Source organism: Ictidomys tridecemlineatus, chromosome 1 (genome assembly GCF_052094955.1).
Source record: "Ictidomys tridecemlineatus isolate mIctTri1 chromosome 1, mIctTri1.hap1, whole genome shotgun sequence".
Taxonomy (NCBI): Eukaryota; Metazoa; Chordata; class Mammalia; order Rodentia; family Sciuridae; genus Ictidomys; species Ictidomys tridecemlineatus.
This window is the reverse complement of record NC_135477.1, coordinates 75,805,439-75,819,125: the sequence shown is the minus strand read 5'-3', so window position 1 is coordinate 75,819,125 and position 13,687 is coordinate 75,805,439. Positions and strand designations below refer to the sequence as shown.

At 49.4% G+C, this 13,687-nt stretch overlaps 1 protein-coding gene across 8 annotated transcripts in view; it reads left to right on the top strand.

Moving 5' to 3' along the window:
• The window catches only part of Tmem72 (transmembrane protein 72), a 27,784-nt gene extending 14,097 nt beyond the window's left edge, over window positions 1-13,687 (top strand). For 2 of the 8 annotated variants that reach the window (XM_040272911.2, XM_040272913.2), the window contains exons 2-5: window positions 5,863-5,929; window positions 9,091-9,359; window positions 10,649-10,788; window positions 12,147-13,687. In XM_040272911.2, coding sequence (XP_040128845.1) covers window positions 10,703-10,788; window positions 12,147-12,636 — 576 coding nt within the window. In that variant the 5' untranslated portion in view covers window positions 5,863-5,929; window positions 9,091-9,359; window positions 10,649-10,702 and the 3' untranslated portion in view covers window positions 12,637-13,687. The remainder of the gene's footprint in view (window positions 1-5,862; window positions 5,930-9,090; window positions 9,360-10,648; window positions 10,789-12,146) is intronic. The other 6 variants (XM_021732551.3, XM_005334410.4, XM_078042818.1 and 3 more) reach the window with 4 other exon arrangements.

Sequence of the window (13,687 nt, the reverse complement as noted above, 5' to 3'; positions counted from 1 at the left end):
CATTCATTTGTCTGTGTGGGTTGGGAACATTGAGTCAGCTTGGACTGATTGTGCATCTCTTTCTCCCTTTCTGTAACCATTTCTCCCTATGGCTGGCTTGGGTTCCTCACAATATGGTGGTCTCAGGAAAATCAGATTACTTCCATGCTAAGTGGCTTCCCCCAGAACAAGTATTTTAAGAGGCCTGGGTAGAAGACATTTATGAATTAGCCATGAGATTCCTTACAGTTTACTCCTGTATTATTCTACCTCATATGCAAGTCACTAAAACCAGCCTATATTCAAGGGGAGAACAGTTAGATACTACCTCCCCCTGGGAAGAGTTGCAAAGGCTTTGTGGCCAACTTTATATTTGCTGCATCAAATTCTATGGCAATGATTAGGGATGTTTCTCTTACTTAACTCTCTGCAAGGAGATAAGGTCAATTCCCATTTTCTGCATTAGAGCACAATCATCTTGCAGAATCTGAGAGTGCTGCTCCCTAAGAATAAGCAGGAATATCTTCTTTACAATTATACCAATTCCTGGCTTACTTTCCTCAGAAATGGAAAACAGAATATCATAGCAGAAACTAGGAGTCTTTGGGGAATACTAATTGTTAAATAATAAAATCGAGTTTTGCAGAAGCAGGCCTAGTTCCTAGGGCACTTGGTTGCACCTGGGCTGGGTGGGGGTAAGGGGAGCATTGCCTCAGGACCAACCACATGGCACAGTTTTCTCAGTGTCTTAGTTCTCTCTTGGGTAAAGGTGATGACAGGAAGGTTCAAGGTGAAGGAGAACTTGAGGGTGTGGTCCCAGAAAGCCACACTGCCTCTGCTCATTGTGTCTCCCAGGACCTTGCCCACCCCTGAGAACTTCTCAAATAAGCATCCAGAAACCAGGCATTAGCTCTTACAGTGCACAGAATAGTGATTTCAGACGTGTGCCCGTGCTTCTCCATTCTCTCAATGTCACCTTGCCTTCCTCCTGCTCAGAGCCTTCCTGGGTTCTTGGCAAAGAACCCCACAGCACTGTGGCCTGTTTCTTAATATCTCTTTATTTGTGGGGCCCTGGCTTTGTCCAGGCTCCAATGGGCACTACTGTGTGTACCCCATGCTTCCCCTTCCCTAGGACAGAGGGGGGTGCTGTGAATGCAGCCCCTTTAGATTCTGACCACACAACTCCTGGTTGCAGGGGTGGTCCACCCTAACAGGGAAGATTCAGTCTGCAGCACTGACACTCAGGAGAGCTCTGCCTGTGATCGAGTGCTTGCTGGGTTCCTGGGGTGAGGATGGGTGGGCAGTCTCCCCATTGACCCACAGTTTAGACACCTGGTGGGATATGGAAGCTTTAAAGGGATAGTCGCCTGCCTTGTGCTAATCCAGACATTACAATGACCCATTCACAGCTGGGCTTGGCAGGACTGCAGTAGTCCACCAATAATAACGTGGATCTCCTCTTTCCACATGCCCTCTTCTGTGCTCATAGAGCCCCACAAGAAAGCTCCTTTGCCAACTGCTTGTTCTCATCCCTGTCCTTCCCTGGCCCGTGCTGGGGACCTTGGTACCAGTAGAAATTGCTCCCAGATTACGGCTTCTCTCTATCCTTTACTACTTGTGAGCCTCAGTCAAGGTGCTTTACAATAGGAGACTTGCTTGGATTTTTTCCATAAATAACAGGGTTTCCCATTCCCTGGAATGTGCAGATTTAAACAAGATGCATATAGAGGGCCTACTTTACTTTGTGGCCCATGGTTTTACCTTGTTGGGAGGCAGCTAGAGATAGCCAGGGAATTTTCAAATCCAGATACTTTCTGGCTGCCTGTGACCATCCCGTACCTCTGCTTTCCACTGCCCAGAAAAAGCCAGAAAAGCAAAAATGCAATGACAGGCCATGCCTGCTCCTTTATGCCTAGAAAGATTCTTTGTATGAGTCCCAGATAGAACAAATCCTCCCCTCTGCCAGGTCCCTGTGTCAAGCACTGTGCTCTGCAGGCAGACGAACAGGGCTACTCAGGCCACACCATCAGGAACCACAACTAGAGCTTTCTTCACACCAAGGCCAAAAAGGAGCTAATAGATACTAGTATGCTGGGAAAGAGAAAACCCAGGAACATCCAGAACTGGGCTCTGTTTCTCAGCCACTTCTATATATCACCAAAGTCTCTTACCTCATCTGCCTCAGGTCAGGGAGCCTCCTGAAATATTAATCTGAAGAGTCCCTTTGCTGCTCCAACACACCCAAGGGTCCCTCTAGGTCCACCTTGACTAGTCTGGTATTTAAGGACCCCACAGATTGCCTCCATTCACAAACACTGACCACTGTGTCCCTTCTGTGCCTTTCTGTGCCCCTGCTCCAAATGGAAAAAAAAAAAACCTTGTTTTTATGGGGGTCCCTTCCAAGAATTCCTGACCCTTCCATTTGTACTTGTCCACTTCCTGCCTACCTTCCTAGTCCACTCTGGCTTAATCTTTTTTATAATATCTTTCCTGATAGTCCCCAAGAATGGCCCCTCTCTCATCTGACCCTAGAGCATCAGGTGAGGCCCTCTTGCAGCCTGGTTTGCTCTCCTCTCTGCACCTAGATCTCTCCACCCACATCACATCCCTCCCACTGGACTGAGCCCACTCCAGGATTGAGCCTGAAGCCTGTCTGAAACTTACTATCTGTCCTGACCCCAAATCACCCCCACAAGAAGCCACAGAATGTCAGATGGTAGCACTGGCTAGAAGAGGTGCCAGGGGGACCCCAAAGAGCATGGGCATTAGCAATCTGAGGATCAGGGCCACACATAGACAGTGCAGGGGACAGAGGGAAGGACTTTGTGTTGGTTAATATTGTCCCAACCTGATATGGCCTTCCTCCAAGAGCATAAACCCCAGAACAGTTAAATATCTGCAGAAAATGAACAATCCCTTTGCCTGGGTGTCAAATAGTCTTAAAGCCTCCCATGAGCATCCCTCTTGGTCCCATCAATCTTCATCTGGGCCAATAACCAGACTCCTGGCTTCCCTGTACTCTTCTCTTCCTGCTGCAACCAAAGGGCACCCTCTGTCCTGGAGCATGCAGAACTGGCACAACCATGGTTGGTAGAGAGATTTTTGGAGAGAGACCCCTCTTCTCTGGGTAACAAATGGGCCAGCCAGAGGCTGGAGAAGATGCCAAGGCCCAAATCAAGGGGAGAAAATGCTCGTATGCATTTGCCTTCACATTAGGCACAAAGCTATGTTATTTTCTCCAATTTGAGGAATAACTCTTTGAGGTACAAATTATTCTGCCTATTCCAAAGATAAGAAATCCCAACTTGGGTGGATTATGTATTTACAAATATTACCCAGGTAATAACTCACAGAACAGGGATTCCAGCCTAGTTCTCCTTTCTCTGTTGCTGTTGTTTTAATTTGTTGTTGTTGTTGATTCAAACCAGCACTGACTCTACGGTGTTCCCTCAATGCCTCTCTGTTGACTCTGTTTTAGTCTCAAGGGGACAAAACAAAAGACTTCAAAATTGCTCTCCACCTGCCAAACAGGTACAAATCAGAAGGGGCTGAGATTTCGAGACACTTTTCTGCCATCTGCTGGTCATCTGCCATAAGCCCATGTAGATCTGCCATGTAGATCTCCTATGTGAAAGGAGACTCTGCCTGCCTGAGAAGTGCCCAACCATAACATCAGCCCTGCATGGAAGGACCCTTCCTCTGGCCCACCGTGGGAAGACCCTCTTTCTGTACAGGGCTGGTTCTTCATACCAAAAATTAGCAAATAGTTTCTTTAAGCTCCTGTGACACATTTGGCATCAATTAGTTCTTTGAATCCTCATAGCCATATGTGCAGGAGGTATGATGGGATAACTGAGGTTCAGAGAGACTGAGCAACTAAGGAGTTAACTGACAAGTGTGAAATTGAAACAGGATCTGACCTGGGCATCCATGGTTGGTTTTGTGTATACTCTGTGCCTCAAGTTTCCTCTCCCGTAAAATGGGAATAACACATAGGACTTTTCACATAGGACTGTTGCAATGATTAAATAGTTAATAAATGCTAAGTATAGAGAAAAGGACAGGATACATAGTAAAAATGAAATAAATGGCAGTTTTCCTGCACAAAACACATGCACACAGGATTGTATATACTTATTCTTACGCAGTCTCACACACATGTACAAACACACATGAACATTCAAATGCCCATGTAGCTCTGCCAAGACCTCCTATGTGAAAGGAGACTCTGCGTGCCTGAGAAGTGCATATATACACATTCTTACACACACATTTACACACTCATATATGCAAATTAATTCACACATACTGGTAAAGAGTGGACACCAGGAAACTGCCCACCACCTGAAGCCAGAAGGCTAGGGTATGGCGGGTAGTTTCTTTCCAGTGTGTGTCCTTGAGTAAACTAATGAAACCTCACTTTCCTCCCCTGTAAAATGAGAAGAATATGACTCCACGTGCCACAGGACTCCTCTAAGAGGAGCTGGGATGTGTGTGACCATCTCTGCAAGCTCTGAAGTGCTCTTCAATTAGGTTGCCACCATGTGGGGGATGCAGCTCAACAGCCTCACACCTGCCTCACCTGGTGCCAGCCAGCATGACATCAGTGTTTGCCACCGCCCTGTGCCTGCTTCACAGAGGCACATGGGAACTCTCCATCCAGCCCTCAGAAAATATGACCTCCTCCCCTCCCCTTCCAAGATTGAAGAACTCAGTCCCCTTCTGCCTGACAATCCCCCCAGAAGTGAGGTGTTGGGATGCTGGTGGTTTCAGCCAGGGGCTCCTCTCAGCTTTACAGGAGGCAGCATTTCAGCAGGAGAAAATGGGCCTGCATCAGCTGGGGAAACCAAGAAGGAGGCTCACATAGCTGTTTCTGCAGGGAAGAAAGAATATACCAGGACCTGGGGGAGCAGGGTACAAGCCTCGGGGACAAGGGCCACAAGAGCAGCCAAGCACTGCAGCCCTGTCCTTCCTCTCCTACTCTCTGAAGCTGCACCCCACAGTGGGTGTCATCCATATCCAGGGAGAGAAATGCAAAGTGCCTGGGAGTATAATTCAGGACAGTATAATCAGGGACAGAGATAGATCTCAGCAGTGGGCTGCTACACTGTCCATGGGTGGTTCCCTCAGTGACTGGACAGGGCCAGAGTGATGCTGGTTGAGGGAGACTTGAAGGCAAGAGAGTCCTTGGGAGAAGAGGACCCTGAGCCAGCCAGTCTGAAAAGCCTAAGACCAAATCCACCCTGGGTGGAAGGTCAGGTGATCAAGCACAAATACCAACTGCCAAGAGAAGACAGGAAGAGAGCACAGAGTGAGCAACATCTCCTATCAGAGTAAAAGCCAGGGGGTAGATAGCACTGGGTCCAAAGCAATGAGCCAAGAGGGTGAGATGCAGCTGCCAAATCACCAAGTGAGAAGGAGACCATGCAAGCAGCCAGCACAGTGATCCAGGTGGGAGACCTAGGTGGGGAGGGAACACATGGACGAGCACTGAAGCCAGACACAGAACACGCATTGGCCTGTGAGGGTCCCTGACACCACAACATGTGGAGGAGGACAGCTTTGGGTCAGACAGGCTGGTGGCCAGTTAGTCTCTGGGGGCACTATAAGTGGTAGCTCCATGACCAACATGGGCAACATCTGTGTTCTGGGGAGGCTCAATGAGATGACCTCTGGGTTCTGCTTGAGGTTCCCAGGGACCAATCTGGGAGGTGTTCTACTCTCACCTACTTTCCAGCCACAGCCACCAGTTCTCATGTGCAGAAGAAACTACCCTCAGTCTCAGAAAGAAGCCCTCACTCCAAAGCCAAGGGACCCTCAATAGGACAATGCTGTGGTATGGAGAACTCAGGCCTACTCTCCCCTCTCTTCTTGCTCCCTTAGTGCTGATCGGCGTGGGCACCGAGACCTTGTTCCAGGGCCAGTACAAAAGCCTGGCTTTCTATCTGCTGTGAGTATGTGTATATGTGCCCTCCTTGCCAGCATGTTATGCCCTAGCTCATTAATTTCTCTTCAGTCCAACCCATAGCAATCCCCTTTCCTATGCTAATTCCATCCTACCCCAAAGGTGGAAAGAGTTGATGGTACTTCAACAATAGCTCCAGGTTTGGAAAGACCATCCCATACATCATTCTTTCATATACCCATTCATACACCTACCTACTCGTGCACCCACCTTCCCACCCACCTTATGCATCCACCTCCTTACCCATGCATCTACCTACCCATCCATATATTCATCTACCCATTCACTCACCCACTAACACACCCATCACTCATCCATACACCTATCCCCCATCCACTCACCTGTTTACCCACACACACATCCACCCACCCACCCATCCACCTATCTATTCATTTATTCACCCATCCACCTTTCCTCCCCAAACCCATTCATCCATGTGTCCTTTAAATTATTTCTTTATTCAGCAAACATTTATGTGCTCTTATTTAGGAAGAAGAGAATCAGGTCAAGGAAATACATATTTGAGTTCTCCTACATGCCAAGCATAGTTAAGTGTCTAAATTATGTCATTTAGCTCTAATGGCACTGTAGAAGTGCATACTGGCCTAGTTGTACAGATAAGAAAATTCAGGGGGAATAAACAGTCAGTCTACATCACCAAGCTCCTGAGCAGCAAGGCCCAGATTTGGACCCAGGGCTCCTTAGTTCCCCAGATAATGTCCTTTCTTCATCACCAGCTACGTCTGCCAATCCCCTGGAGGTGGGAAGGAGATTGTGCAAAGGTATCCCAGGGGGCCACAAAGGTCATGGGTACATGCAGACTCTGATCCAAAGACCCTATGATCCCATCCTGAGGGTCTATGAGCAGTTTCCTTCTAGCAGTAGAGAAAGCCTGCATCTTCCAGTCCCCCAGGTGCTGAAGGGGCCACTGAGCTGAGAAACAATGAGGAAGGGCCAGCCAGGCTGCCTCAGTCTCAGACTGTGTCCTCCATTCCTCCCCTTTACCTCTGCACTTGCATTTTACCCAGGAGGCTGCCCTGTGTCCTCAGCCCTTCACACACCACACACCCACCCACCTCCAGGTAGGCTCTCTGATGTCCTTGGTGAGTCACGTCCACCCTCCCAGCTGCAGTTCACCCTCTGACTTCATCTCCACACTGACATCTGATGACCCCAACAGTTCCTGCCAAAACTGCTCTAATTCACATCCTAGGCCATCTTCTACCTCCACCTTATTTCTCATCAGCCACCACAGGGACTTCTGGCTCTTTCTCTGGCTCTTTCTTCATGGCCTGGCCTCCAGGATGTTGCTCACCTAATTGAGTGCCCAAATACCATCCACCCATTTTGGCATTCGTTAAGCTGATTCCTTCCTAGCAATCTGCCCTGGGCACATTGCCCCAAGCCTAAAACAACCACTGGCTGGAAGTGACTTTTCTTTCTCTGGATATCCTCCACAACTCACTGTTCCCAGCTTCTGCACTGTCTCTGTGGGACCCAGAAGCAGGGCTGGGCCTTCCTCTTCTCCAAAGGCTGCTTAACTTGCCAGTCATTTCCTTGGCAGGTAATGCAGACTGCCTTTTTCCCTGTACCTTGCCTCTCACTGACTGCTCTGTCCCTTCCTTGAGGGAACCCTGTGCCCATCTGGTCACACATCAGTTCAGTCCAGCCTCAAATTCTCCCTATTCTTCACCTTAAGCTACTTTGTATTCTCCAGCCAAGTTCTGCTTTCTAAACCCTGCAGGTCAGCACTCACTGCCTGTCCATCCAGTCCCTCTCTCCCACTCACTAGTATCAGATAGAAATTCCAAAAGAGTCACTTTATGCCACCTGTCTCCATTTCCCTGCCTGTCCCAGTATGTAGAAAAAGGCACTGTTGATGGTTATGCAAAGTGCCTGAACTAGGAGGGCTTCTTGGACCCCATACAGGCTCTGGAGTCTGAGTGCTGGATTTTTATCTTAACTCTGCTACTGATCAGCTGTGTGACCATAGGCAAGGAGCTTCACCTTTTTGTGCATCACTTTCCTCATCTGCAAAATGAGAGTGATTATAGGGCTGATCATAAAAGTATTGCAAGGAACAAACAAGTTGGTGTTGCAATCACTATATAAATGTTATTATTATTTTTAAACTAAAAGGTAAGAATTAGGCAGACATGGAGAGACATAAAAGCAATAGGAGAAAGTAGATATTAAGTACTAAATAGTTACAGAGAGGGAAAAATCATTCTTGTAACAATTCGATTGTTGAGGCAATGTAAATTAACCTCAGTTTTTAAGTCAAGCCTTTTACCTATGGTCATATAGCTGATTAGTTAGAAGGGCAACATCCATAGCCCTAAGGAGATCTTAGTCATGAGCTGCCTTCTCCTGTATCACAGCATCTACCTTCACTCATTCATCACTCCAGTGCACATTCATGAAACACTTACAAATCAATCCTGCCCAGGGTGAGCCCCAGGCTGTGCAAAGGAATTAGGAAATTCCCTTTAGTTGTCCATAGACTGGTGGCTCTGGTCATATGTTACAACCTGGAGAAGAAATTGGTCACCATACAGAAAAGAGAGGGAAAGAGGAGGCCTTACAAGAATGAACAACTTATGCAAAGGGCTCTAACAGCTTCCTGTGTAGTAGGAGAATAAAGATACATAAAGTGGTGGGGGGCTAGGAATCTATGATTTTACAGAGGCCCCAGGAGGTTCTGATTGGTGGGCCCCTACAGCATGAGCATTCTGGATCAGAAAAAAATATAAGCAGATTTGAGGAGCAGAAGGAGTCTTGGATATCCTGGTGGTGACAATGGAGGAACAGGAGATGGGCCAGGGAGTCATGAAGGCTGGAGAGCAGAGCTTGGACCTTCTCATACACATATGCTCTGGAGTTTGAATGAGATGGTGGTGAATTCAGAGAGAATGGAGCAATTCTAAAGGTATTTAAGGAGCATACTTAACTGATCCTGGTGACTGAAAGATGGGAAAAGAGAGATAAGAAGAGAGTCTGGCCATGAGTCCAACCAGGCAATGGGTATCAGTTCTGGTGACTGGCAGGTAGAAGGATGCCCCTGCCAGTGTGGACTCAAGGTACCAGGGTGCAGACCATCTCACCTGTTGGCCATGGCTTCCTCCTTATCCATCTCTGCACCCCAGCCCCATCCTCTCCGGCACAGGTCCTGGCGTTGAGAGAGCTCCTGAAGGATGTTGCCTGGGTGATGACACTAGGTCAAAATATCCTGGTCAGTCTGTTGCTGGAGACGCGGGGGATGTGACGATACTGTGAACACAGCCTCAGGAAATTCCAGGGAGGATCAGAGGTGCTGGCCTCCCTCACCTGTCTCCACCCATAGGTTTATAGGAGCTGCTGTCTCCGTGTGTGAAGGGGCCTACTTTGTGGCTCAACTGCTGGCCATCTGTTTCAAGTAAGTAGCCTCCAGAAGTGGCCCCTCAAATACCCATGATCCCTAATCCCAGATGCCTCCACTCATGGGGCCATAGCTGGGGGATGTCCTCAAGCCACCATAATGGTTTCCCCTTTCAGAGCAGTCACCTTCTTTGGCCTTGATACCAGCCAAGAGAACCAAGTGATTTATCCATTCAGAGCCCCCCCCAACACTAAGATTCCCCCTAGAAATCAGCTTTATTTCCCCCAAGGAACAGTTTATTGCTGGGCTCTGGTGCCTAAATCATTCACCAGAGGGTAAGAACCCCAGGAAGGATCAGTTTGCAGTGAGCAGGGCTGGGTGTGAGAACTGGCTGCTAGCTGTGCCTCCTGCTAGCAGGGACAAGTCAGGGGTCATGAACCTCTGGCCATAGAGGCCCCACTGCTTTCCAACTGCTGCTCAGTATGTGGAGCTGTTATCTGTGTGGCCTTGGCCTGGAGTCCTGAACCACAGCTTTAACACCTTAGAGGATCTGGTTCCCAGGTGTTCAGTGAGAGTCACACTTCAAATCCAGCTGCCCCAGCACCTTGCAAGGTCACTGGCTTTCTTCCAGGTTCTCCAAGCCTAAGAAAGTAGCCGTCCACCTTAATCCCAAATTCCACTGCCAAGTATTCCTTGAAACTTCATGGGAGCTGTGGACAGAAGCAAAAAGAACCTTGGATACCGAGCATTTTAATCTTGGGATTTCCCAGGCCACATGCATGCATTGTGACCACAAGGGGGCACTAATGAGCCACAGTAGCCAAGGCTGCTCAGCATCAGGCCTCTGCCACGGTGGTGTATAATTCCCACATGCTGGTTAGGAAAAACACTATTCAAGACTGATTTTATTATGTGCCTAGGTGAGCAGAGTGCAGCTAGATTCCAGCCTGCTCATCCATGTTGCCGGGCCTTTTGTGCAGTGCACACTGTGCACCATGATCCCAGCAGGTGTCTCCTCTGCTCCATGCATTTTCTGCTGCACTGCAGACTTTCCAGTGGGTCCTGAACCTCCATTAACCTTTCTTCCCCCTGGGCCAGAAAGGCAAGGCTGAACAATCTTAGAAAAACTGTAGACCTTCCTGGATGAAGGATCTCAAATGAGGCCTTCAACTGTGGAACCCACAGTGAGGACCCCTGGAACTTTCATGATTCCAAACCCAAAGGGTGTTCAGCCGGGGGCCACTGCAGAGATCATGCCCATGGCAGGCCCAACATCAGCCTCCAATGGCCTCCTAGCACGAGTTCTTCCTGGGTGCTTCATGCTAACCCTGATCTCCTTTCTCCAGGTGCCAGCCAGGGTCCCTGGCCCACAGAGCAAGAGAGAAGACCCACTGGCTGGGATGCTTCCAGAAATTCCTGGCCTATATGCTGCTCTCCGTGGCCTGCTTTCTTCACCCTGTCCTTGTCTGGCACGTAACCATCCCAGGTAGGAGCACCAGAAGCTAGAGGAGGTTTGCAGCCCCTGCTCCAGGTGGGCTCTAGGAAGTGGGTGCTGAGTCACCCTCTCTCAGAGCACACACTGACCCCACTGGCCTCTTTGCCCTAGGGCAAGCAGCTGCTGGGTATAATCCAGGTTGACCAAATGGCAGCAATGTCCTACACAGCCATCCAGACAGAGGTGATATCCTTAAGGGAACCTGGCCTTTCCTCATATTGACCATATGTGGTTCAACCATTCAGGTCTAAATTCCTCAGGCTGGTTTGGAGGGCTCCCTAGGACGGGACCCCAAAAGGACTTTTTAGCTGTTCTCCTACTTTTCCACTGCAGCCTGCTGGGCAGCAATTTTTGACTGCAGAATCCAGAACTCAGTTCTATCACCTCTTCACTTCTGTCCATGACCTTCTGTGCTAGGATCCTCCTCTTCCCTCCTTCTTATCTATAAAGACTATGCCTCTGATAAGAGCCCCCCTGAAATACTAGGAAGCAGACCCTCCAGGAAAACAAAGTTGAAGAGAAGAGCCCCTTGTTCCCCCTGCCATTTCTTTGGTGTACGTGCCACAGTCTTTCCAGAATTCTGGAGAAGGATCCACCTCTGGCAAGGCCAGAACAAGCCCAATCCCCTACTTCTTGGAGAATGAAGCATGCAGGAGGCTGAGGCTCCAGCAGGCATTAATAGTCACCTCTCTCCCATTCCCCACCTTCTGGACAGGACTGGACTCTTGGCAGGAAACCCAGAGCAGAGCATCATCTCAGCCTGGGTCCAAGAAGCCCATTGTCCTCTGTGGCCACAAAGGAGATGAACATGAGGCTGTCCCCACCCAAGTAGATTTGTACTTTACTCTGAGTTTACTGGGTGAGGGTTAGGAAAGCTGATGTGAAGGGAGATCTGAGAACATGAGGAAGCCCAATTCAGAAGTTGGAGGCCCAGTATACAAAAGAGAGTCCAGGCCCATCAAAGGCGTTGTAGGTCTAGCACCAATAAGCCATGCTTAGAGGGAAACTAAGAGTGGTAGTGGGAGGCCAGGCAGGCAGCAGCTGAGCCGACTGTCCACAAAGAGCAATCCTAGGCACTGAGATCGGGGATGGGTCCTCAAGAGCCTGATGAAGCCCTTCCTTTGTGTCAAATGGGGACCTAGTTTCCTGATTAACAGGCAACCCACGTGTGGCACTGGTCCTACTCATAACCTTTGGCTGGGGTCAAAGTCTGATGTAGGGGTATGGTTGCTGGAACCATGGTGGAACTGAGTATGTCTGCCCAGTACCACGCCACGTGGCCCTGCAGAAGGATGGGCTTGAACGGCCTTTTTTACCTCCATGACACATCGATCATTCTGACCTCCCAGATCTCTTCCAGGCTCCATGCTTATCATCACTGGCCTGGCCTACTTTCTACTGAGCAAGCGGAAGAAGACCAAAGCTTCCCCGGAGGTTCTGGCCTCCCCAGAACAGTACACAGACCCCTCTGGCAGTGCTGTGAGCACCACTGGCTCCGGGGACACTGAGCAGACTTACACCTTCCATGGGGCCCTCAAGGAGAGGCCTGGATCCCTCTTCATCCACATGAAGAGTATCCTGAAGGGGACCAAGAAACCCAGTGCCCTGCAGCCCCCAGACACCCTTATGGAGTTGCCTCTGGAGTCAGCTGACTCCCTGACCAAGAAGAAGCAGGTGCACTTTGAGGATAACGTGGTCAGAATCATCCCATCGCTTTCTGAAGGTGCGGATGATGAGGACAGTGAGCCGGAGGAGACTACCTCTGACACAACCCCCATCATCCCTGTCCCCCAAGCCCCGCTCCTTCTGTCTTCACTCATGGCAACCGACCTGTTCTGAGCAGCTCAGTGAGGTGTCTACATAGACTGATGACCCTGCCCTGGAGCTTCATCATACCCATAGACTCTCCAGGGAACTCAGGGTCTTTGTAGGTCAGCTCCTCCAGGGGTAATCAGATATCCCCAAGATGACTTGGGTCTCTGGGACCATCAGGTGGTGCGACATCCAGAAGTCCCGTAGAAACCTCCGGGAAGATACAAATGAGGCTCATGCCACTTAGAACCAGTTTGGGGTCCTTCTTCCTGGTCATGGTGCAGAAATCCTTGTGCTTTGCCCAAAGCAACCATCATTTTGACTCTACATAAGGCCATAGGTACCACTGCTTCAGAACCAAAGGGACAGAGGATGTCTGCCTTGGCCCAAAACTGCAGGGCTTCTCTTGCCCCTGACATGGAGTCCATTACTGATCAAGGGACCTATGGAACATTTCATCTCTGATGTGACATCCCACCTCTGAAGTTTCAGGGATGCAGAGGCAACTTGAGCATCTCAAACACAGGTGTTAATGGTGAGCCCTTTCCAAGACTGTTCAGGGTGGGGACTAAGGGTTGCAAATCCTCAGGGTGAGAGCAGCTGGGCAGTAAGCCACATTCCAACCATGCTCTGGGGCTGGGGCCAAGCATCAGAAGTTGCAGAGCCGCTCAGGGAAACAATGCCACTCTGTGCTCACTGCTGGGAAAGCAACACTCATTCCAGAAGCATTGCTGAGGGCTCCCTGAATCCCCACCACGGGGTTCTTCCAAGATTCCAAGTAGATGATGCAAACTATGACAACATTCACCAGTGACTGCCAGGCCCAGTACGCAGTGCTTGCTGTATCCCAGGATCCCAGAGACAGTGCCCTGGAGAGTCACATGGCACAGAGAACTGGCTCTGCCATACTTAGCCACCTGCCAGTGGAATGCATGATAAATACATGTTTGTTCAAAATGGGAGAGAGGGAGGCAAGGGAAGGATCAATTGGAAGGTAATCATCTAGGAGACAAGTTCCCTGCCAAAGGGATATGGAGGTAGCGGTTAACCCAGAATGAATAAATATATTTGAATCACA